The sequence below is a fragment of the Cryptomeria japonica genome, chromosome 10 (genome assembly GCF_030272615.1).
Source record: "Cryptomeria japonica chromosome 10, Sugi_1.0, whole genome shotgun sequence".
Taxonomy (NCBI): Eukaryota; Viridiplantae; Streptophyta; class Pinopsida; order Cupressales; family Cupressaceae; genus Cryptomeria; species Cryptomeria japonica.
In genome coordinates, this window is record NC_081414.1 from 538,970,154 (window position 1) to 538,994,808 (window position 24,655).

The window sequence follows — 24,655 nt, forward strand, 5'->3', positions numbered from 1 at the left end:
AAAAGAAAAGGCTTTGATCAAAGTAAAAAATGTAGAGAGCCTTTGAATCAAAATATGCACATATGCCAACCATAGAGGACTTCTAGGTGAACTATGTTGCTGATTTTGAAGCTTAGAGAAGGAAACATAGCAACATGACCTTGAAGCAACTAAGATCCTTCAATCCTAAGCCTATACCTCAAGAATTAACAAATTTAGGAGAAAACATTTTGTCGTCCATCATAATTGAGAACAACATATTCTTAAGGAAGAAAGCTCTACCTTTACCTGATGTCTCATGCAGATCTTTCAGGTGACTCTAGATCTCCTTAGTAGTCTTGTCTGGCAGCACTTCTTGAAGCAACTCATTGGTGACTAATAACTTGAGCAACATAACTGCTTCACAGTTACACTCATCAATCTTGTTTTTGTCTTTGTTTGCCACTATGGGACGAGTAGTATTACCCTAAACAATCTAGCCTTGTATTGTAGTTCTTGCCATTGAAGCACTAATTACCTTCCAACATGATGTTGGCCAATGACACCATCCCCCCGTTTTCCATTGACACAAAAAATGAGGTCAACTTCTCAAAAAAACTTTGATTTTTGTTAATAAAAAATCAGCAAAAAAAGTTTGAAAAACCAATCAAAAACCTTCAGCAAGCAACTGGCACAAATTTCGAGGTGATCAACCCACAAATTAAAACCCCTAATATTTGGAAATTAAAACCCTAGGCACTCACAATATTACTTTAATAGCCCCTAGTGCTTAAGTGTTAAACATTGTTGGTGGACATACTACAAGTGACAATGCAATGATGAAGAAGAAAGAAGAAGAAAATGAAAAGCTTCTTATGAAGCAAATGAGACTTTGAAGGTCAGCAAGTTGAAGCTAGCTATGAAGAATCACATGATTGTACTCTTTTGTCTTCTCATATGGATGCTCTTAGTTCTTTTGTTGCACCATCTATACCTGTCCAGCCAAAAGAAAAATTCTTCACCTTTTACATCTCTACACCACGATATTATCTCTTCTTCTCAATCTCCATCTCTTCCACCTATTCAACCTATAGAAGATATATCTCTCGTGGACAATCTTTCTAAGAGACCAATGGAAAGTGTTTTGAAGTGGGTACAAACATCTTTGGCAAGAAAAAGGAGTGATAACTGTAAAACCTCTCAAAGTGGGTGCCATCTCTACTATGATACAAAAAAAATCATGAAATTAAAAAAACGAGCAAGGTTCAAAAAGGACATTGAGGATTGCCTCATCATAAATGAGGTTGTTCCTTTAGCTAACAAGGATATTCAATTTGAAATCACTAGGACCAATTTGGGGCCAATAAATAGGTAGGGCAATATGGCTATGTTGCAATTTGCAACAAATAGTGCTAATGAGATGATAGCAAAAATTAGAGAAGAGAAGGTAGCCTTGAAAGCTGAGAACAGGGCATTGAAAGCCAACATTGTTGTAACATCCCCCTCAATTTTTCCCAAAAATTTTTCACAATTACATTCAACACAACACTTGTTATGGTTAGGAAATGAAAACCAAATGTTGCTGAAAGTAACCCTCCATTTTCTGATCACCGAGAGCCCAATCTGGGAGGCTGAGAGCATACAGTGTCGAGGGGATCGTTAGATGCCAATAACTGAAAAATGATTACAATCTTCCGACGGCAAGCCAACCCCTTCCACTTATATAGCGGGATAATGAAAACAATGCAATCACTTGGCGGTAAACCAGTCAAGGACAAGCTAAAGAACTGAAGAATGCAATCACTCAACCGCTTGTTCAGTGGGAGGACTAGAAATGAAATTACAATCAACTCTACCGCTTATGCAACGGGAGGACAGTATTACAATATACAACTGCAAATGAAACCAAGTCCTTTCTCTTCACACCAATGAACTCACACACCCCAAAACCAACTCCAAAAACCAAAAACTCTAATTCCGATATACTCCCAGCACGCTGAAAACACACAATCCAGCAACACCAAATCCCACTAAAACACTCACAACTCACCCAATTCTTAACCAAATGACACGAAATTGAAAGCGAATGATCACTAGGTAGGCAATCATTCCTAGGACAACAAAACATGGCAAACCGACCCCAATATTTTATGCACGCATTCCAAAGCGCTCAGCCACATGGTACGGCCAGCTAAGGTACGATTTTGCAAAAATAAAATCCAAAACACCATTTTAAGCTCTATAAACTTGCAAAATGAATCACCTAAACCATAAAGAAAGATAGATGAAATACCCAGAACGAGGAGAATGACACACTGAGATCTGCAAGCCATCCACTTTAGCACACTCCGGGAATAGCAACAAGAACACACTACAGCACTCTCAAAAATCAGAAATCTAATATATAAATCTGCAATATTATCTTCAATCCACTCCTTTGAATGAAGAGCAGTCTCTGGCTCGACTAGTTGTTGTATTGCAAGCAAGAAATCAAGCTATGGCTAGGAGGTAAGCGTTCCCCGAAGCTTTCACTCTACATTTCGGCAGCATTTCATTATAAAAATTCTTGGATACCAAAAACAAGAGCCCAACACTCTTATTTATAGACTTTGTGTCTCCAAATTCAAATTCACAATCCCTCCAAATGAACACCAAACCCAAATGCACATGCACTTCACATTATTTTGAAATTACATTTCATTTCTCCTTTCTCCAAATCGACATTCTCATAGGAGCAAATATACTTTATAAAAATGACAATAAAATCATAATGTGGCATCCAAGGTTGATATGTGAAATATATGATAAAATTAACTTATTTCTCCATAAGGCATCCATCTTGCCTTATTAATATTTCACTTTATAAAGTATTTTTCCTCAACAATAAATCGCCCAATATATAATTAAGGAAATGACTTAGATATCAATATAACTTAAGCAATCCCTTTAAAAGAAATTGTTCAACCTTTGCCTTAAGTTATAATTTAATTTAAAACACCATTTTTCATCAAAAACTGAACCTGCCAAAACAAGCTCCAAGGATATGGAGAAACAAGCTGAGAGAATTGCCCTGCCAGAAATAGTCACTGAACTGAGCTGAAGAGCCCTTGCCAAGAACAGCACCAAAAAATGCTTGGAAGACCAACTGCTCAAACTGACCTGCCGAAAATAGCCATCTGAACAAGCCTGCTGACATCCTGCTAAAAATAGTACTTACTAAAAATAGCATACTGCTAAAAATAGTAAGTGTTTCCAAAGTGATTTTAACCACATTCTAAGCAATTGTCGCACTTACTAAAAATAGTAAGTCCGAAAAAAGTCACCCGATGCAGATGCATGTCGAACCATCTTGAAGCTCTCTGAAAACCCGGAAGGAATCCAGAATCCAAACTATCAACCTCCCACATACACCCCCTGAAAAGCAATAATACCTTGTTTAACAATATGCAATTTTTCGGCAGATGAGAAGCCTATTTTAAGCAGATTTATTTTATTATTTGCTTAGATTAGTTTTGTCTAAAGAATGTTTATTTCCCAGATTTTCTATAGCTTTTGAGGGTTGCCTCAAAACATTGATTTTTGGAGATAAATAGTTATTATTTGCTTAGATTAGTTTTGTCTAAAGAATCTTTATCTCCCAAATTTTCTATAGCTTTTGAGGGTTGCCTCAAAAGTTCCAATGTTCCATGGAAATGCGTTTCCCCCCCTAGGCCCAAGTCCCCCCGTCTCAAAAACCCGTCCCCGAAACTTTTTCCCTTTGTCCCCCAATCCCCAAAGCCTGTCCCAACGTCCCCCTATCTCCCCATCCCCAACGGCCGTGGAACAATGAGAGTCAAAACATTGATTTTTGGGGATAAATAATTATTATTTTCAAGTTCCTAAAATCTTCATTCTTTGTAACCTATAAATAAGTGCTTTGGGCACAAGCTATTTTTAATGAAAACTGAAGTTCAGTATATGCTGCAAAAATTATTGTTCACACTTTCGATTTAAGTTCTATGTTTGTGTAATGTGTTAGATTCTATCAAATAAGATAAAAGTGAAGAACTATCTTAAGCTTTGTATCGACACTACAATTCATCTTAGAAATAACTGTGTTCTTAAAAGTAATTCAGTTTTCTAAGACCTTGCATTGTGGATGTGTATTAGAAGTGGTTTGATTACCCTTTCCAATATATGTGGATCTGGTGGTCTCTGTTTTGTTCTAGTTCAGCTACTTGTTTCATCTAATTCGAAGTGTTTTAAATATTGAAAAATAATAATAATTGTCAGATAAGAACTTTTCAAACCTTGTCCTCACTCCCCAAGATAAAAAAAGATAGGATAGAAATTCATTTGTCATTTTTTTCATGCAAACCATCTTGAGAAAATTCAAAATTGTATGATGTTGACAACTGCATATATAATTCATAGCTTAATTTTAGGGCTATTTTATCTTTCCAATTAACTTTCCCTCAGAATTTAAAGAGAGGATTCCTCAAATACAATTTCCTTTTGTGTTGACTCTCTAGAGACAAATTAAAATGCTAACATTCATTGAGGATATGGAGAAACAATCCAGTGAAGAAAATGCAATAGTGTTGTGTCAGTTTGGAAGACATGGAGGTAGAGTTAGTGCAAATTGGTGGTTGTGAGAAATTAATAGTACAACATGAAAATGCATATAAAGAGTACCCTGAGATGGTACAAAGTGTAGACCTTACGAATATAGGACATGAGATAATTCTAGATGAGGGAGATAGTATCTTGATCAAGGGAGCACAACAAGGTGAAAAAGAATATATGGATGACCTGCTTGATTCCATCATGCAAATTCATTTGAACCCAAACTTTGCTCTTGAGGAAGAGGAAATGCATTTGTAGAAAATAGGAGAACCTAAGGGATGTCATGAGGTGGAAGTAGTAGTGAGCAAGCAAAGGAAAATAAAATTGATCGATGGATAGTGGTGGACCAAAACCCACAAGAAAATGGAGAGAGAGAGAGAGAGAGAGAGAGAGAGAGAGAGAGTTTGGTGGGAAAGGATAGATTGTGGTAAACATATATCTACAAGAGGAGTAGAAGTGAAGAGTAGAACTTGGCAGAGAAGGATGGGATATAGCCCAATCAAAAGCTGGAAGAGACAAAAGCAGATGTGTTTCTTTAAGGCACATAAATTCAATGATGGAGCCTATGAGGTTTGCACATGTACAAAATGGGTGGTTTTGCCCCTCAGCTCTAAGTGTGCTCTAACCCTATGTTTATAGGTGTTTTAAGCAATCTCCTCTCTTCAATTTTCTTCCTCTCATTTGAATGTTAAACTTTGGTTGAACTCTTAGGAGGGTCTATTTGCCATTGGTTCACTTGCTCATGAAACTCTATGGAAGTTGAAAATTCACAATTTCTCAAAAGGGTTCTTAGGATGGTAGGCCACTTGCATGTTGTTTATTCAATTTGCATCTTGTGCCTTCATTTTTATGTCTCAGACCCTACTTAAAGCATTCATGTGTGGAGAAGTTACCTAGAGGAGAAGATATTGCATGCCATGTGTTGATTGTGTTGAATGGGTAGAGGTTACACTTGACTTATTGACTTGCAATTAATCCTTGTTGAACAATGACATATTTAGGAGGAGTTACAAGTTGACTCCTTAATTTGATTCCTTGACCACCTTGGAAGAAAAGCACCACATATGGAGAGAGAAGTATTTGGGAGTTACCTTGTTGAGAGGTTGGACTAGAACCATCTAGCTAAGTGTGATATTTGGAGACAATATAAAAGAAGATGAAGGGAGCTCATTTTAGTTATATTCCCTATGGTCTTCCTGCAGGTTGAAGGTGGGAAAAGGCCCTCAAAGAGTTTGTTTGCAGATTGGGAGTTCAAGGGTGAAATGTGATTCAAATTGGCCTGATAATTGCTAGTTTACGGTATCTACTTTTGCCTTTGGAACTATAAGTTTAGGTTTTACTAGATCTTTATATGTCCAAAATGGGTGGTATTACCCCTCAGCTCTAAGTTGTGCTCCAACCCTATGTTGATAGGTGTTATAAGCAATCTCCTCTCTTCAATTTTTTTCCTCTCATTTGAATGTTCAACGTTGGTTGAACTCTTAGGAGAGCCTATTTGTCATTTGTTCACTTGCTCATGAAACTCTATGGAAGTTGAAAGTTCACAATTTCTCAAAAGGGTTCTTAGGGTGGTAGGCCACTTGCATGTTCTTCATTCAATTTGCATCTTGTGCCTTCATTTTTATATGTCCAAAATAGGTGGTGTTACCCATCAGCTCTAAGTTGTTCTCTATAAGTAATCTCCTCTCTTCATTTTTTTTCCTCTCATTTGAATGTTCAACTTTGGTTGAACTCTTAGGAGGGCCTATTTGCCATTTGTTCACTTGCTCATGAAACTCTATGGAAGTTGAAAGTTCACAATTTCTCAAAAGGGTTCTTAGGGTGGTAGGCCACTTGCATGTTCTTTATTCAATTTGCATCTTGTGCCTTCATTTTTATGCCTTTGACACTACTTAAAGCATTCATGTGTAGAGGAGTTACCTAGAGGAGAGGATATTGTATGCCATGTGTTGATTGTGTTGAATGGCTAGAAGTTACACTTGACTTATTGACTTGCAGTTAATCCTAGTTGAACAATGTCACATATTTAAGAGAAATAACAAGTTGACTCCTTGACTTGATTCCTTGACCGCCTTGGAAGAATGGCACCACATACGAAGAGAGAAGCATTTGGGAGTTGACTTGTTGAAAGGTTGGACTAGAACCTTCTAGCTAAGTGTGATATTTGGAGAAAATATAAAAGAAGATGAAGGGAGCTCATTTTAGTTATATTCCCTATGGTCTTCCTGCAGGTCGAAAGTGGGGAAAGGCCCCAAGAGTTTGTTTGCAGGTTGGGAGTTCAAGGATGAAGTGTGATTCAAATTGAACTGATAATTGCTAGTTTACGGTGTCTACTTTTGCCTTTGGAGCTAGTGTATGTCTCCATTTTAAGTTTAGGTTTACTAGATCTTTGTATGTCTCCAATATTTTTCCAGAAATAGGATCTAATGTTGTTTTAACTATGAAATGCAAATCTAGCGAATTTGCTTACAATGGCTTTACTTGTGAGACCCAAAATAAGCAAAGGGAGAGGACTTAATTTAAGTTACATTATTTATTTTGACATCAGTCTAATAGGGGCTAATAAAGTGTTAAAAACCTATTATGTATCAATGATATTAGTTTGGGAATTCTCGTTTAAAGCAAGTTTTGGCTTAATATGGTTATGCTTGAATGACTAGTTTTAGGGTTTTTCATTGTCTATATATAAGTGCTTAATCTAGTTTTGTAAGTTAATTTGTAATCAGGCTTGCAAACCCATTATAAGTGTCTTGGTGAAACGCCGTAAGGTCTTACTGCAAGGAAAAGGATGCCCCTCATTCGGCTCCCTACCCTTGATTGCATCAAGTTAAATTATGTGCTTGGGAAGGTCATCAAGCTTGTGCTGAAGATGGCAAACACATGACACAAATCATATTGGTATCTAAGCAAAATTAATCTTTGGATGTTGTGATTAATCGTTTCTATTTGTTTGTATAGTAATTACAAAAACTCCAAAAAGCAACTTCAACTTTATGAATCAAAGATTTCAACAAAATGGTGGAATAAAAAGAAAGTAAGATAGCCTAAGTCATTTATAGCAACTCTTGCAAGTGTCAAAGTAAAAAACAAATTTTGTGCAATATGAAGAAGTGTAAGTTTGCAATGCAATCACTAGTCTATTTTGAGCATCTAGAAGGAAGAGAATTAATAGTTGATCCAACAAAAACTGAGGCTATTACTAACTTTCCCATGCCTAAAAGTGCTATAAAAACGAGGAGCTTCATTGGTGCAGTTTAGTATGTGAGGAAATCCATTCCCTCATTCTCCACAATAGTTGCAAATTTATAATAAGAGGTAACAGTTTTCACCAAGGTAAGAAACATAATAGTGCTTTTGACTAATTTAAGTATAAAATCAACCATGCACCAGTATTGCTCTTTTTGAGTTGTAGCAAAGTGGAGACAAATGCGAGTATGCCATTGGGGCAGTTTTATTGCAAGGAGGTACCTGTTGGTGTCTGTTTTATCATCTAACAAACATTAGAATAAGATACCCAAAGGTATTCTATCCTCTCCTGAAAAATCACCACTTATCATATGGTGATTCCAAGGTCTATATGTGCGAACAAGCGACTTTAGTGGGATAGCTACTTGGGTAGTGTATGCTGAAAATCTCAAGGGGGGCTTACGTTTACAAATGTCTTTCAAGCTTCTGGACTTAGATAAATTTGTCAATTTCAGGCTCTCACTTTTTTTGGATTTTTTGGGATTTAGACTTTGAAAAACGGGAAAAGGGGATAGGGTTAAGAAAGTTGATCTAAACCTACAAATTTTGGAGACGGTATTAACTGGGTGTTCTCGGGAAACCACACTTTGCTTCACCACACTAAGGACAACTACACAAAGCGGGTGCAATCTTCAATGGGTTGTGCTTATGATCGAAGTTTTGGCATACACAGGGGATAGGCTCAAACTAACTTTGCACAGTGAAATGGAAATCATCCATTCACCAAAAGTATGAGCAGAAATACACCGTTAATTAATACTTATCAAATCCTTCATTCAACTCTAACAACTTTGAAAGCAAATCTAAATTAACTTCTAACTAATGTGTTGAGGAAATTGAAACCATGATAATCACTCAAATAACAGAGATTACAAAGCCTTAAGAGAAAGCACACATGCAATGTATTATTTGAAAAATGACCTTCACGCAACAATATATCAAAAACCTCACACACCCTCCAAATGAGAGGAGGTAGCCTTATATAGTTTTCCAGAAAAACAATGAACGGCCGAGATCAAACAATGATCAAGGGCCCAGATTGAAAGATAAAACCCTAATTAGGGTTTCCCAAAACTAACTACCCCTCGACCAATGAGAAAATTACATTTGGGGACACTTGTCCTTCTTGCTAAATATGAACCAACAATGAAAATAGAAGGTTGTTGCATTGTGAAGTGTGCCCTTCTAGAAGCTTCTGGATAAGTCAGGTTCATTGAACCTGGACATGCTAACTTGGAACAATCTGATTGGTTGGAAGATGACAAGGCGCCACCTCAACGTGTGGGATGTCTTTTCTGAATTCTCCAATTTGTGTGAAGAAATTGTCTAAGTATGGAAATTCGATTCTTCTTGTCACCATCTGATTCTGATTGGGAGCTTGTCTTTAAAATTTCTTCAGGAGATGAAATCGTTCAAGAAGTTGGAAATTTATTTAACTTTTCCATATCTTCACCAAGTCTGAGAACTTTTCTTTCTTGATGCCTTGAGATTCTTTCAAGTGCCTTGAATTCGGAGAAGAATTCCTCTGGGCCTTCATCATAATAGCTCTTCCCATACAGCCAAATTTTGGCCATCTTTATGCTTGGACGAACCTTGCTTGTGGACTTGTCTTCAATTCTGAATTTGGCTCGAAACTCCATTCGTGTTTTCTACGATGATCTCGCCTTCAACTGCCAATTTATGTTGCGCAGGAGGGTAAAAAGCTCTGGATAGCTCCTTACAAATATGAATTGATGTGATCTAAAGTTCATCTTTTCAGACACTCATCGCGTTCAGCCATCATCCAAAACCTACAAAACCAAAAGAAAATAAATTAGAATCCTCATTTTGAGCATAAACTTTGAAGGTTTGATGGCAAAGTGTGCTCTGATTCTCCACTTCTTCAAAACTTTTAGCTTTCAAAAGGCTGCGAACACTCAGAAATTTTAGAAACCCTTGAAAACTCAATCTGACTTGAAGGTTTGGGAGTGAAATTTGTCTTTGATTGCTCTAAAAAATGAACTACTCAGTCCCAAAATTCATGAAATGAATGTCAAAATCAGATTTGGATATAGGGAAATGTCTGAAAATAAACTAAATTGTGAAAACCAGCTCCATTTTCCATGAAAACTTCATCAAAATTTGAAAACCAGATTGAAAAACTTAACCAATCTGCCTTGAATACCCCTGTCACCTTCAAAATCTAGACAAGAAATGAGTAGAAAGGATGCTTGGTGTGAAAATCTTCACTTCTCCCTCTTGTAAATGCCTTAGAAAAATCCTTGAACTGTTCCTGAAGCTCTGAAATAATCTTCTCTTCAAGTATCTTGCTCTCCAAACTCGAACTGTTGAAATGAAAGAAATAAATGAATGAAGTATTTGTATAGAGTTTGAATTCTTCATTTAGAAACAAAGAAGATCCTCTTGAATTTTGTTTCTACTTCAAAGTGCAAGAGAAAGATTCTACATCCATTTCAATTGAACTCAGTCACTTGGGGAAAGTTCTGATTTTGTTTCTAGTCTGAGTTCAATTCCTTGAGAAAGTTTCCTCAATCTTCAATTTCTTCCAATTTGAAAACTTTCTAAAAATGCTTTCCCTTTGTCTTTCCAAATTTTGGAACTTTCTAAAATTAATTCTTCGTTCGAACTTCAATATTTGATAGCTGGGCGGACTTCATGTGATTCTTTCCTCTTGCCCAGCGGACTTCATGTGATTCTTTCCTCACTATTTCTGAGCTTGGGCGGACTTCAGCAATTGTGTTCCCAATGAGCAGGGCGGACTTAATTAAGTTTGTGCACCATTTTCTTGCTTCATATCCAATCAAGGGCGGACTTTGTGAGTTTCTTTCCCAAGTAGGAAGGCGGACTTTGTGAGTTTCTTTCCCAAGTAGGAAGGCGGACTTTGTGGAGTTTTGTGCAGCACATACATCCCAAGGCGGACTTCATTCATCTTATGTATTTGGTCTTTTGTAGGAGGGCGGACTTTATGTGATTCTATGCACCACTCACCAGGGGGTGATGCAGTCTACCGAGGGTGAAGGATGGATAACACCCCCGGGGAGCCATAACCTTTATCAAGTGATAACTCAGGGGGTTCCATCGGGCCTAACTGGATGGCCGGAACTACCTTACTAATTTGACTTTTTTGAACTCCCTTCCTTCCATCCTTCCTTACTTACTTCCGGAGATTGTTTATCCAGCCCTATCGGTGTAGCTAAATGAACCCCCAACCGGGGGTGAAGCAGCGGTGGCATTACTCCTCGATCGGGAAGGCCAAAGAGGGGGCGAAGGATGGACAAGGCCAATCCAACTGACAATGAAGGAGCGAGCAAACTAATTGATATCCGGAGCATAGTAGTTGATATTGCATTAGCTTTATCACTAATAAGAAATTAGTCCCGCATAGAATTTTAGGGCGTTTGCCGGCCCTCGCTAATTCTCCTCGCTCTTTCTCATTAGCTCCTCGTCAGGCTCCATTCTCCACCTTCACCTTAGGGCGGACTTTCCTTGACTTGTTCCTCTTCAACCAAAGGTAGGGCGGACTTTCTCACTTCCTTCTTCATGATAGGGCGGACTTTTTTTTAAGGTCATAACCCACCTCACCTCCAAATTAATTATTTCACCTTCAAATTTTATCATTCTAACCCCTATCTTAGTCTTGTTTGATCAATTTATCAACTTTCAATCTCATCTTGCCATCGTGGAGGGGTCTTGAGGTCTAACCAGCAAGGCGGACTTTGTTTGATGTATGATCCTTTGGAGGGTGGACTTTTTGAGAGTTGGGAACCATCAAATGTTGATGTAGGGCGGACTTTTTGAGAGTTAGGCACCATCTTCTTATGCTTGAGGTCTTAACCATAGGGCGGACTTTGTTTGATTATTGTGAACTTTACTTGCAGCAGGGCGGACTTTACAGATTTCATGCACCACATTACCTTGCAGAATGGGCGGACTTCACTGATTTGATGCACCATTCAATGTGTTCTAGGCGGACTTGGTGATGGATGTGCACCTTGATTATTCTCTTGGGCAGACTTCATCATCTTTATGGCTCATTTCTTGAGGGCGGAGTTTGTCTGACTTGGGCACCATTCATGTTGATCAAGGGCGGACTTCACTTGACTTAGGCACCATCTTCATACCCTTGGGCGGACTTTGCTGAGTTCATGCCACTTGACTTATCACCTTGGGCGGACTTTATCACTCATGCTCCAATGCTATCAAGAGTAGAGCAGACTTTATCACTCATGCTCCAATGCTATCAAAAGTAGGGCAGACTTTGTGAAGCTTGAGGTACCATTGCACTTGCACCTTGGGCGGACTTTTTCCATCTCTCCTACATAGCGGACTTTGTGAATCTCCCTCTCCATCATGGGGCGGACTTTTGGCAGTTCCTGACATAACATTCGACACCAAACATGATTAGCCAGACTTAGAGAAATACTTGGAAAACTTCAAAATTTGATACCTTCTTCAATTTTAGCCATCCATACTCAAGTAACCCATCCCAAGCACCATGACCCCTAATATGTAGGAACTTTAGCTTTTTGGGTCAAAACTTGAAAATTGTTGATTGCGATTGATGCAAGTCAATGGTACCAGTGCAAACCCTAGGCCCCCACTCCGAAAAAGCAAAAAGCAGACATCCCTAAAAAATAGGGAAAACTTTCTAGAAATAGCCATTCTAGGGATAGAGCTAAAAATGCCAAAAATGAAACTTCCTAAAAAATAGGAAAAAGCAAAAAAGCGAACTTTCCAAAAATAGAAAGTTGTCTGAATTCGTTCAAATCAATTGCGTTCTTCGTCCTTTGGCCTTTCTAGGCACTTTGACAATGTCTAGACTCTGTTCTAACTATGGCTTGCACACACTAACTCATAATGTTCAAAACTCAGGCCATTCAAAACTAACAATCTCGGCAATATTGATGTCGGAAGGTCACAAGGCTCTGACAAAAACCCTAGAAAGCAAGAAAAAGGGAGGGTCCCCATTTGCAATGGGGCGATGTGTGGAAAAGGTCACATCAACACCCCACACTAATATCATTTTAATGTATCTTCCAAGACTAAGGGATTGGCACAAGCATAGGTATGCATTTATACAAGTCACTAAGAAATGGGAGCAATATTCATTGGGTAAGGAAACAATTGTTCAAACTCAATAGAAAACTTTTCAAAATTCAGAAGCATGAAATTGGATAAAGAAAAACGATATCAAATCATAAGAAAGAAAAAAAACAAATTCTCAACAAGCAAAACTCCAAAACCAGATCACACATAAAAAAGTTGTGGATCATGAATCTTTCATTGGCATACCCCTATTCTAGTTGAAATATTAAAATGCATAAGACATCACAAGTGTCAATAGACTGTGGTAGGAGACTACACATAAATCTAACATGTCACTTACCTTTTCATGATAGTACCCAATCCTCGTAGCAGTTGTTGGCTTAGGCCCCAAAAAATAGGGGAAAGTTGTTAGGCATACACCTTTACTTTTCATGTTTTCAATATTTTAAAGCCATCATTGATCATAGTACATAATTACTAACATCACTAGTCAACAAAAGTTTAGCCCTAACAAGAGTTCCAGAATCCATGTTAGTCATGAAAAGATCCTAGTGATCAAGAATTGATTAGGATTTCTCGTCTCCAATGAATGTTAGTGTGAATGTGGTTTTGTTCGTAACTAGTTAATTATGAGAACCCATTCACATGACTTAAGTTTACTTAATCCTAGGTGGCATTCTAGAAGTTCCTTATAATGGGGCCATGTCTCATGATTAACTTTTTTGTCACTTAGTATTTAATATTTGTTCTAGGGTAGTTTCTCATACCTCATCACACCTTGCCTATTTAATCAAGGTGTTTGTCATGTAGTCATATTTCACATATCAATCATTTAGATCATTTCATTCATATTGTAGTTTGATATTGAGTGGAATAGCATCTCTTTGTGTTGCTTCTCTCTTGTTTGTGAAGGTTACTTGGTTTTGCAGATTGTTGATCTTGGTTGTTACATCAACAATGAAGAATTCAGTACACCTTCCAAGATTAACCCAAGTTGTTAAATTTTTGTACTCTAGTTAATTCTATAGTGTAGCCTTTGAAGCATCGTTTTCAGGCCCCCACATGCTATTATAATTCGATGTACTTGTTGAATCCCATTGACACTATTTAGTCACTTGTGGACATTTCCTTCCTCCCTCACTCCCTCCCCTCCTCCCTTCTCCCTCCCTCCCTCCCTCTTTCCCTTCCCTTCATCTTCCTGCCTTCCCTTTGTTCCTCCCTACCTTCACCCTTTCTTCCATCCCTCCCTTCTTTCCTTCCCTCCATCCTCTCTCCCTTCCCTTGCTCACTCCTCCCCTCCTTCCTTCCTCCCTCCCTTCCTACATTCTCCCCTCATCCAACACCTCCCCTCCTTCCCTCCCTCCTTTCCTTTCTTTATTTCTTCCCTCCATTCGTTTGTTCGTCCATCCTTCCCTTTATTATTTCTTTCTCTCTCCCTAACCCAGCAGGAAGCTATGATAAAGCAAAAGCTTAACCATAGTTTGAATGTCTCCATGGCTAGCTGAGTTGTTTCAGGTGATCTTGTGAGTATGCGACACAAAGTCTCTCAAATCAGATTTGCTGATTTGTCTTCTTAACTATTAAGGATTAGTTCATGTGTAAAACCATTGCAAAGGGCTTTGTAATGTTCTTTACCTTAATGCAAACGGGACAACTTTTACTAGACATAGAAATAAATATTTGAAGTAGATCACTTTGTGTAACTGTCTCTTGAATCTATTGTTTGTACATGCGTGCATTTTGTAATGTCCCCTTGTTGAAATAGGATTTATTAAGAAATAATAATAATAATAAATTAAAATATAAAAGAACAAAAATAAAATTTAATATAATTAAAATTTAGTTAAGTTTAATGAATGGTCAAAAGGCATGAAATGAAAAGTTGTGACTCCCTCAAACATGAGATATAAAAGGGAGAGAAGAGAACTCCATTTGGGGAAAAAAGGGGATAAGGAAGAAAGAAGGGAGCAAAGGAATTAAAGAAGCATTTATGGGAAAAAGATAAGGAAGTGACTCTTTCAAAGGGTCAGCAATGATGAAAGGTTGTGACTCTTTCGAATGGTGGTAATTGTGAAAGGTTGTGACCATTATGAAGAGGTGTGACTCTCCCTCGCATTAGAAGATATAAAAGGGAGAAGTTTTCATTTGAGAAAGGAAGGATCCATGGAATAGAATGAAATATCTGAAGCATTAAAAGCAGATTTAGGAGCAGACCTAAATCAGAATTATAAGAAAATTTGCAAGAATAATATGAACATTATCAAATAGGTCAGAACACAAATACAAATCTGCAATCAATAATCAAGCAGGCATCGAAGGAAAAGAAGAGGAAACATTAAATCAATAACCAGAGAATCAGACCTGATGGAATAGAAAGATTCTGATAGACACATATATCTGAGTATAGGCAGCAGGGCAGACCTGTGCATTTACAAGGTGCTTGGGCAAAAATATAGGAATATCCCATTAGGGGACATTACACATTTCTAGTTCTAATTGTTGATTTAAGCAAGCATCCCTTTTCTCTTGCAAAATTTGATTTTGTTTTCCAATGAATAGGCACCGATCTAGACTGGTGAAATGGCTGATCCTTCATTTCAATCATCTCTCTCTCTTGTTCCTCTTTTTAGTTTAGAAGCAGATTAGCTCCTGCCCATTTGCATGACTCAGAATTATACTCTTTGTCCAAATCTTCAGAGAACTCAAACCAGAAAACAATCAGAGGATTCTAATTATGTGGATTCCAAATTGCATATGTCGTGAGCAAGATAAGGGGAGACATCATAAGGGATACAATTATTTTCCATCATTAGTTACATGTGCAACCTGTTGTACCATTTGCTTAATAGAGGTCTTGTAGGTCTTGTCGCCGGCAATCAATATGCTTGAATGCTTAGTGACAGATAGTTGGAGTTAACATACACAAAGTATGGTTGTTGAAGACATAATTGTATTGTTATTACTTCTCTTTAATTGTCTTGTTGACGACCTCTAGGAACACCCTCCTAGGTCTCACAAAGCCTAAAGTTTAGAGGAGTTAACCACTCCTGTCAGTTGGTCAATAACAACCTGTGGTCTGATCATGAGTTTTGACCCTTGTACCCCGTCAAAATACATTCCCAAGCTTAGGTCTTTTGTGCATTCTCTAGGATTCCACAGCTGCAGTGTTGAGTACCAGCACAGTAATAGACAGAGCATGATTGCCAGGTAGAATTGCAGACTCGTTTATGACCCTGTCACTAATGAACTGTCCGCAATAAAGATGTCATGAACTGGATATGAGGACCACCCATAAGGCTTGTTGCAAAGAGGTTTATTCTGTGTTGAATTGTATGCCTGATAAAATAAACCAAACATTTCTGATCTTCATGGTGGATGGCAGACAGTAATGGGTCATGTGACTCTACAGAAGAGATAATCTCTGCCCACGATGTCTTGGTAGACTGGGTATCTGAGGATGAAGAGCTCTTCTGATTATGATTTTCTATTGCATACTTTACAGATATACTTGCGCCAGGGTATACAGCAGTCAACAACCACATGAAGCTTGTGAGAACAAACATAATTGGACAAAAAGAAACCTCAACCCTGTCACTAATGAACTGTCCGCAATAAAGATGTCATCAACTGGATATGAGGGCCACCCATAAGGCTTGTTGCAAAGAGATTTATTCTGTGTTGAATTGTATGCCTGATAAAATAAACCAAACATTTCTGATCTTCATGGTGGATGGCAGACAGTAATGGGTCATGTGACTCTACAGAAGAGATAATCTCTGCCCAGGATGTCTTGGTAGACTGGGTATCTGAGGATGAAGAGCTCTTCTGATTATGATTTTCTATTGCATACTTTACAGATATACTTGCGCCAGGGTATATAGCAGTCAACAACCACATGAAGCTTGTAAGAACAAACATAACTGGACAAAAAGAAACCTCAACCCAAATAAAAGGCTGATACATTTAGGAGTTATAAAGTGATAGTGATGAATTTTCATAGGCAATGGTTAACGTTTTTTACCAACTTGGAGTAAATTATTTATACATTCCATATATATTTCATCTCGGATCCCTCCATGGATATCCCTCTTTGACGTGTGTGGGCCATTGATGGAGAAGGTGGCAGAAGCAAGTTGGTCGATGCCTAGGCCTGCACTTTGTAGTATGGGCACACATAGTGCATTCCAATTACTTTGATTTCTTTGATCTAATTGATTCATGAATGATTGGAGAGCTTTGACATTATACCTATCCTATCCACCAGTTGCAAAACATCTGAGTCTATGAAGTAGCATCACCGAATGGAATATTTTGGAAATAAAAATGGAACAAAACTCCAAACCCACCTAAGGTAATTGCTTGTAGGACTGTCCATTTGACACATATAGTTTTGGATAACAATGAAATGAGAACTCTCTCAACAAGCTCAACTCGTGCTTGAAAGTCCAGAACCAACCCCAAGCTTCACAGTCATACAATACTATTTTTGACATTAAAGTGTCAATGTGACATAGTTTCGCAGTAACTTTGGAACAAAAGCTGGAAACTTTGCATATGAAGTGTGTTTCTATTAAGTGGGGCATATCCCTTCTATATTCTCACCTCCTCAGCAAGACACGTGCTCATGTGTGAGACCATGAAAGAAACATCCAGATATATCTAAGAGGTTGCCCTGTATGTAAGAATAAATGCACGAGCTTCTTTGATGTATTGAAGGCCACAGCCCTAGCCTTGAGGTAACTGAGACTGCACAGATGGTAGTTGATGCTGCAATAAATGTTCTCAAAAAGACAACTTTGTGTTACGTAGAAATGTTTTTGGAAAAAACTCTGGCAGCAGATAATTTCACCTCAACATCAGACTGAATAAAAGAGTTTTATAGTCCTGGTGTTCAGATTAGCTGTGCTTTAGTTTTTATTTATACGCTGTCAAGTTTCTATATTTGGCACACATGTGCATGAGGTAAAAGTAGCCCGCATAAAGATATGTATGCCTCTCAGTGTGGAAAAGGAGTTCTCCGTTATAAATACTTCAATGACTGTACTAAATAGCACCTTTTTTCCCTCCTCTTTTCGAAGTTATTTAGAAACAGATCCGCCAGACAACATAACTAAAGAGCAACGCTTAGCAGGAAAACTGTGTATGCCTCAGTGGATGAGATGGGTGCTTTTCAGGGGCATAAAAGTGCAGTATATTATTTCCCCATCTATGGCCATGTATTGCTACGTTGATGCAAACACATCTGAGATCAGATCAGACCAGATTAATCCGTAGGACTTATCTGTGGTTTCATGATTGTCCGTATGGGTTGTCCAGTTTTAAAATAAATGCTCCAGCTTCTTTTTGATGGTCTTGATTAGGAATTCGTGCACCAGGTTGTAACTGCAATAATCAACATCTCTGTGCTGAATAAGGTAGAGTAAGATTAGAAAGATCACATCACAGCCAAGCCAACACACCTGGCCGTCATATGACAACCTCTTCTAGGAACAAACAAACATCAGACTTTACCTTATATATTGCTCAAAGTTTAACCTTAGTGGGTTTCGTCCTGTAAAACAAACCTTGCCAATAGATCTACGATCATTATATATTTAAAACAATTTATATATGCTTTCCACCTGATATTCTGTTCTCCATTTACTACATATTAAAATTTAAAAAAAAAGGAAAAAGAAAAAGAAATTTGCCCTGTGATGTAAAATCTGCTGCAGTCTTGCGTTCCCCCATATTTCAACACAGTTCCTAGTACGCACAACTATTGACAAAAATAACCATTCAATCTAGCCTATTTGGATAATTACCTATTAGAATCAATAACGCATACCAAGCAACCAGTAGATCAGCTGGAATTTTACTACTAATCCTCAAAAAAATCAATCAGTCAATCAGAAAGATGCAATTATTAATGTGTACCTGAAGAAAAGTAGTGGATATCCCAACCAGAAATGTAGCAAATGCCCACAAGAATGCCCCCAAAGCAATCACATGGGCTCTGTTGTGATGAACCGCAAGATATGCCGCCACAGGAAAACAAGCGGCCTGGGTCAATGATCTCAATAGAGTGAGAGAGCCAAGCCCTGTTGGAGATGTATGTAATGCCAGCCCCACCTCACGGTACACCCCAGGCAACAAGGCCTCGTCTGCCTTCTCCATTATTCCCGCCAGGTTAACCAAAACCAGAGTCCATGTCGACCTATCCATCCTCGCTTAACTAATTGACACTCGTATTCACAACTGCTGTACAAATAAGCAGAAACTCTTCAAGGATTTTGATCACAACATACAATACCACCTCTGCATCAAGCGGTTTCCCACTGCCTTTTACAGTCAAGTCGGAGTGCCTAGAAGCCATCCTATACGACCAAATTCAATAACCCATGTAAGTGACGACTAATTTGATATTGCTTTGAATTTTTCTTTCTAGAATTTGTTGTCTGAATCTGGATAGCTACAATATTATTGGCATTTAATAGTTTCCATTCAGGATTTAGCTTGACTTTTGGGGTATCTGCAATTTTAAAAATTATGGACTTATTGGAAATGAAATGAATACATGGAAATATCTCTTGACTTCCCATCCAAGGGAGGGTGGTGGAGACAGATTTTACTTGCTCCCGAGTCTGCCCCCGTAGTTATTTAAAATATAGTGCGATGTTTTTTATATTGCTTTGATTTTGGATGTTTATCCCATGCCGACCATGAAAATCCAACTTTATCAGTGTTGATTAGAACGTGAAAGGTTAAAAGAGATATCCTATTAAATTCCTCGATATCCTCTTTGCCCTTCCTGTTTGTGCGAGGTGGGTAGGTACTCTCGCGAGTAAATCTTTTTTTGAGTTACAGAATCTGGGTCAAATCATTTTTATAGCATTTCATTTTTTTGGATCGAGATGGCATTGGCAGTCTTAAATTTAGTTTAAGATGCTTGGCCCAAATTCCAATCATTTTTAAAATTTTATGTTTATATTTTTAGAATTTTAGTTTTTATGTTTTGTCCTTACACATTTCATTTTCGCTCAAATAAATATTTAGCTTTTTTTTAATTTAAAAGAGAGTTTTAAGTTATGGAAGTGGTTATGCAGTCATATAGTCATATAAGAGTAAAAACATCTATGGGGAATGTGTCTTTTTATGGTTGACGATTTATATGACTACATAGTCAGTTCCTTGAGTCATTTGGTCCTTTAAGAGGACATACAAATTGTATGATTATTACAAAGAGTACTTGCAAAATATTGTAGAACAAGACAACACTCCTGAAAATGTTTTAACTTAGGCATCTCAATGATTGGATGGAGTGTCTTTAATCATACACAAAACATTGTTAAATCTATGAGTCTTACCTTTGTTAATATTTTTGGTGTATTACATGTTTTTGATTAAAAAAGAAGCATTAACCAGGGTGCTGACCCTTAACATAGCCATAAGCTATCAACAACACTTACATAGCACTAAAAAAGTTTCAAAATATCAAAAACATAAAGAGCAACGAGAGTTCTACAGCAAAAACAAAAGGGCCAAACCCCAAGGCCAGAGCAAAAAACAAAGACCAACAGCCTAAGACCTAAGGGGCCGATTTACGAACCCCAGTCATGTCTATGACTTTTTTTCAATCATCAAAAAGGAACCTGTAGAGTTCCATGGCCGCCTATTTATCAGCTTCGTCCTCAGCAATCCTTTCGCACGAGAGGGAGAGCGTCAGTGCAAAGCTGTGAAGCACCCCAAGGCAAAATTTGTTAATGTTGACCATATATTTGTCTCTAGTATCCAACCTACATTTGATTTCACTGATTTCCTATTTCAGCTTCTTAGTTTCCACAACCGACCCCAAGTTGTCAATGTGGTTCAGCAACTCACAAACCTCATTGTTAAGGGCTTGTAGCTCCTTTATACTTGGGTTGTCCTTGGGAACCGCTTCCTCTTCCTTCGGCATATCCTTATGCTCCTCCTATTTGGGCAATCCTGTCCCACCTTCTTTTGTATTTTTGTCATTGTCGATCATCTTGTCTTTAGCCCCATCATCAATAGTAACCCTCATATCAGCCTGAGCCCCAATATCCGACTTAGAAGCCCTACAAATAACAGGGTCCACCATTTTCATAATTTGGTCCTAGTCCACAAGGTCAATTATATCAACAAGTTCCTCATTGTCTGGGTTCAAGTTCTCAGGACCAAGAGGGGGCCCAAATTTGTCCATTTTCGCCATGTCCATAGAAGCATTGGCAACCTCTTCTCCCACCAACTCATTCAAATTGCCATCACCCTTGCCCTCCTCAAGATCATCTTTACTATCTGTAGCGGGTTGGGGTTTACCCTTCTTTTCACTAGAACCCTTAGAGACAAGTTTATGATATCTTCTCCTACCCTCTATTTCAGGATCAAGGTTTTCCTCTTTCACCTCCTCAAAGGAAGAATTATTAATGATAATTCTCTTACACTTCCTAGGGGACTTTCCTTTTCCCTTGTAGGAGATGGCTTTCTTATCCTTCCCAGTGGAGGGGGAGGGGAAGGTGGGAGGGCTCAGCTCAGCAATATAAATAAAGGACGATGGAATCAAGAAGGACACGAAAGCTTTATTATCGAGTTGAAATAGTTTGGAGAGGGTCAAGCCACTAGCATAGGCCGCTAGAGGATGAGAGATAGGCAATGACGGTTGGATGAGTATGATATTCTTGGGAGGGTAAAGAGATAGGTGGTATCTGTAAATTAGGCCTTGATGAAGGGCGATGGGAGGCTTATCAACATTCTTTGGGTCAAGGGCCTCCTTGCTAGAATTTTCCATGGAATGCAAAAGATAAAAGAGCAAACAAAGCAAATCATTGTTTCTGAAATAGTTCAACAAGAGCAAGTGGTAGTAGTAGTATACCTTGTGGTGGCCCTCGAGAGTGAAATACTTCATAATCATCAAACAAATCATGCCCCACGGGTATTTGAGCTCCTCCCTAGCAAACGTGCCTTGCAATTTAACTAGTTCTTCCTTTCCTCTGAAAAATCTATTCAGGCCCTTGCTATTGGCAACATGTCTTGCCCTTTTCCACCTTCTTCCGTCCAGAGAAAGACCAGTCCCCTGAGCAATGGTTTCCTCGGTCACTTTGAAAGAGATCCCTCCAATAATAACCCTTTTGTTATTCCAAGAAACCATAAACTTTATAGATAACTACTCATCATGATCATGCAGATTCTCCATGAATTATGTCACCCCTCCTTCGACACAATAGTTCCAGACCACAACATCATGCTTGAAATCGTCGGATTTATCAGGTTCGTATCGAACTTTGTCACCTCTCATGGCCGGATCACAAACGTTGACAGCTAAATATTTTTCACGAGATTGAGATATATGCATAGAAGTAGATAATTTAGCCAAAAGACAGAGTTTTAGCAAAATGGGATGACACTTAACATAAAAGTTGGAGATTTTGATGGAGATTTGGTGATCATGCAAATTGTAATGTCATGAAAAGTGATGAGGGGAGATCAATTGGAAAGCTTTACTCCCCTCAAAAGAGGAATGAAAGTTTCACAAAGAATTCCCTTCAACTTCTCACGCACATTACATTTAAAAGAGGGGGGATGAATTCACTAGATACAATCCCAATTGAAAGAGATTGAATGCTAAGTGAATTGTAGGAAATTGACAATGAATTTGGAAAGTAAAGTAACCCACTTTTAAAATAGACAAGTTGAGTAAAACGAATTGGGACTAAATGTAAAGATGACAAAGAAATGATTATATCTTGAGATAGAGATGTGGGATGAAATTGTGCACCTGGAATTAACAGTAAGATGTCGAGACGGAGCTCCCCTGCAAATTTGAGCAAAAGTTATCGAGACCGGATTGAAAGTGTACTTGGTCCTCCGAAAAATCCGCGTGCCAAAAAGGGTTTTTTCGTCTATGAGAATGAAGCCTAAACCTACAATTACAGTTGTGCACCCACAACCTACACACAAAAAAGAGAGGTTGGGATTGCAGGTTTGCCTTCAGGTCAAACCCCATTTTGGAATTAACCAAGTGATTGAAAATACTTGCAAGTAAATGAAAGGAAATGTTTTAAGTAGAATCCACCTCAAGAGAGGATGCAATTGAAATATTGATAGAATTGCTTGAAAGGATATGTGGAATAGAATGTCTTGAATGTTGATAGGGATCTCCTCTTCAATGGTTGAATCCTTGATTTGAATGCAACGCCTAGCCTTGAAAGGAGACTTGAAATGCTCAATGGATGCTTGGATGCTTGAATGTTTGCTTGCACTTTATGATCAACTTATTGTCGCTTATCGTCGCTCTACTCATGAACTTAATTTTTACTTGACTTCACTTTCGAATCTATGAAAATAGGAGGGGAAATTCTCTTTATATATTTGCCAATTAGGGGTTTTTAACTGATTTTCCATCTTAGGCCGACATAGGAAAACTTTTTCCCGCTCACAATTGACAAGCCCAATGCAAGATTTGATCAAGGGAGGCCCAAAATAGGGTAGGGATAGGGGTGCCATGCTCCTTTCCTAGGAGGAGGACAGGGACACCACACCCTTGTCCTAGGGGGGATAGGGGCACCACGCTCCCATCCTGCCCTAATTCAGAACATGCGATGACAGAAAGCAATGCAGGGTGCAAGTTTCAGGTGTTTTGAGCATGTCTCGGGTCTCCAATCAGGCTTAGTGATTCATCCACCAATGAAAAGACCCAAATGTGGTCGAAAATTGCAAGGTCGCAATTTTATGATGCTACATTTATCCCCCACTTTAGCGGGAGTATAAGCGTATGCTAATACTGTCGGTAAAGTACAAGGAAACAAGATTGAAAGACTTTTACCATGTCAAGGAGGCAAGATACACCAAGCCCCCAGTGGACTAAGGATCTTACAACTTTGATTGACAAAGTAAAAGGGAAGATCAAGAGGGAGAGAACCATGACTGCAAGTAGTAAGGTTCCCCTCACTATGAGTCATGAAAAGCAAGGATACCAAAAATTACAAAGCAAAGCCAAATCCACTAAGTAACTCAACGTATCCAAAAGGGAAATATGAGTGGAGTGTATGCCCCCACATTAAAGCTATCGCACACACCTTATCGAGAGAGATTGCTTTAAGGTAGGATACACCAAAGAGAGAGAGAGAGAGAGAGAGAGAGAGAGAGAGAGAGAGAGCACGTCATCACAAGGATTTAGCCCCCAATCGAGGAATAAACCCAAGGATAATGAACACAAAACACAAAGCACGAGGTGGCTTCACTTTTGTTGGGGTCAATATGTTGTATGATAACTCATGTATATCATGTATATATGCATAGAATAGTCCTCATTCCCCAAAGAAAGGAAACCACCTTGGAAGAAAGGGAACACATGTGTCTTTTGAGTAAACATGAAAGAGACCAAAAGAGATCTCAATGCTTTGCATCATCCTCAAGTAGACATCACTAGGGACAACAAATAGAGGAACATGGATACACAGAAGAATTGGTACAAAAGAGCAAGAAAGGAGAAAGGTAGAGGATCTATGGTGCTAATACAACTAGTCTAGCACGACATCCACCTCTCGATCTTGCTTATCACTATTTCAGGAAGGTGGGAAACACGCCAGAGGAGTGACATTGAGCACAACAAATGGAGCTATCACAAGATCCAAACAAGGACTAGGCCCATGTGCTAAGTCACTTTATTCGATTCGAGGAGCTAGGATCGAGGATTTTGAAAATTATGCAGATAAATGTTTGTCGACATCAACATATTCATAGTCACTATCAAAAGAATTGGGAGTTGTATTTCCATCATGAATAACATTTTCACCTATTTCTT

At 38.4% G+C, this 24,655-nt stretch overlaps 1 protein-coding gene across 2 annotated transcripts in view; it reads right to left on the minus strand.

Moving 5' to 3' along the window:
• LOC131060781 (uncharacterized) overlaps positions 1-19,650 on the minus strand; it is a 46,534-nt gene extending 26,884 nt beyond the window's left edge. The window contains exon 1 of one of the 2 annotated variants that reach the window (XM_057994175.2): positions 18,772-19,650. In XM_057994175.2, the coding sequence (XP_057850158.1) occupies positions 18,772-19,059 (288 nt within the window). In that variant the 5' untranslated portion in view covers positions 19,060-19,650. The remainder of the gene's footprint in view (positions 1-18,771) is intronic. The other variant, XM_059213179.1, reaches the window with a different exon arrangement.
• Between the last annotated feature and the right edge of the window lie 5,005 nt (positions 19,651-24,655).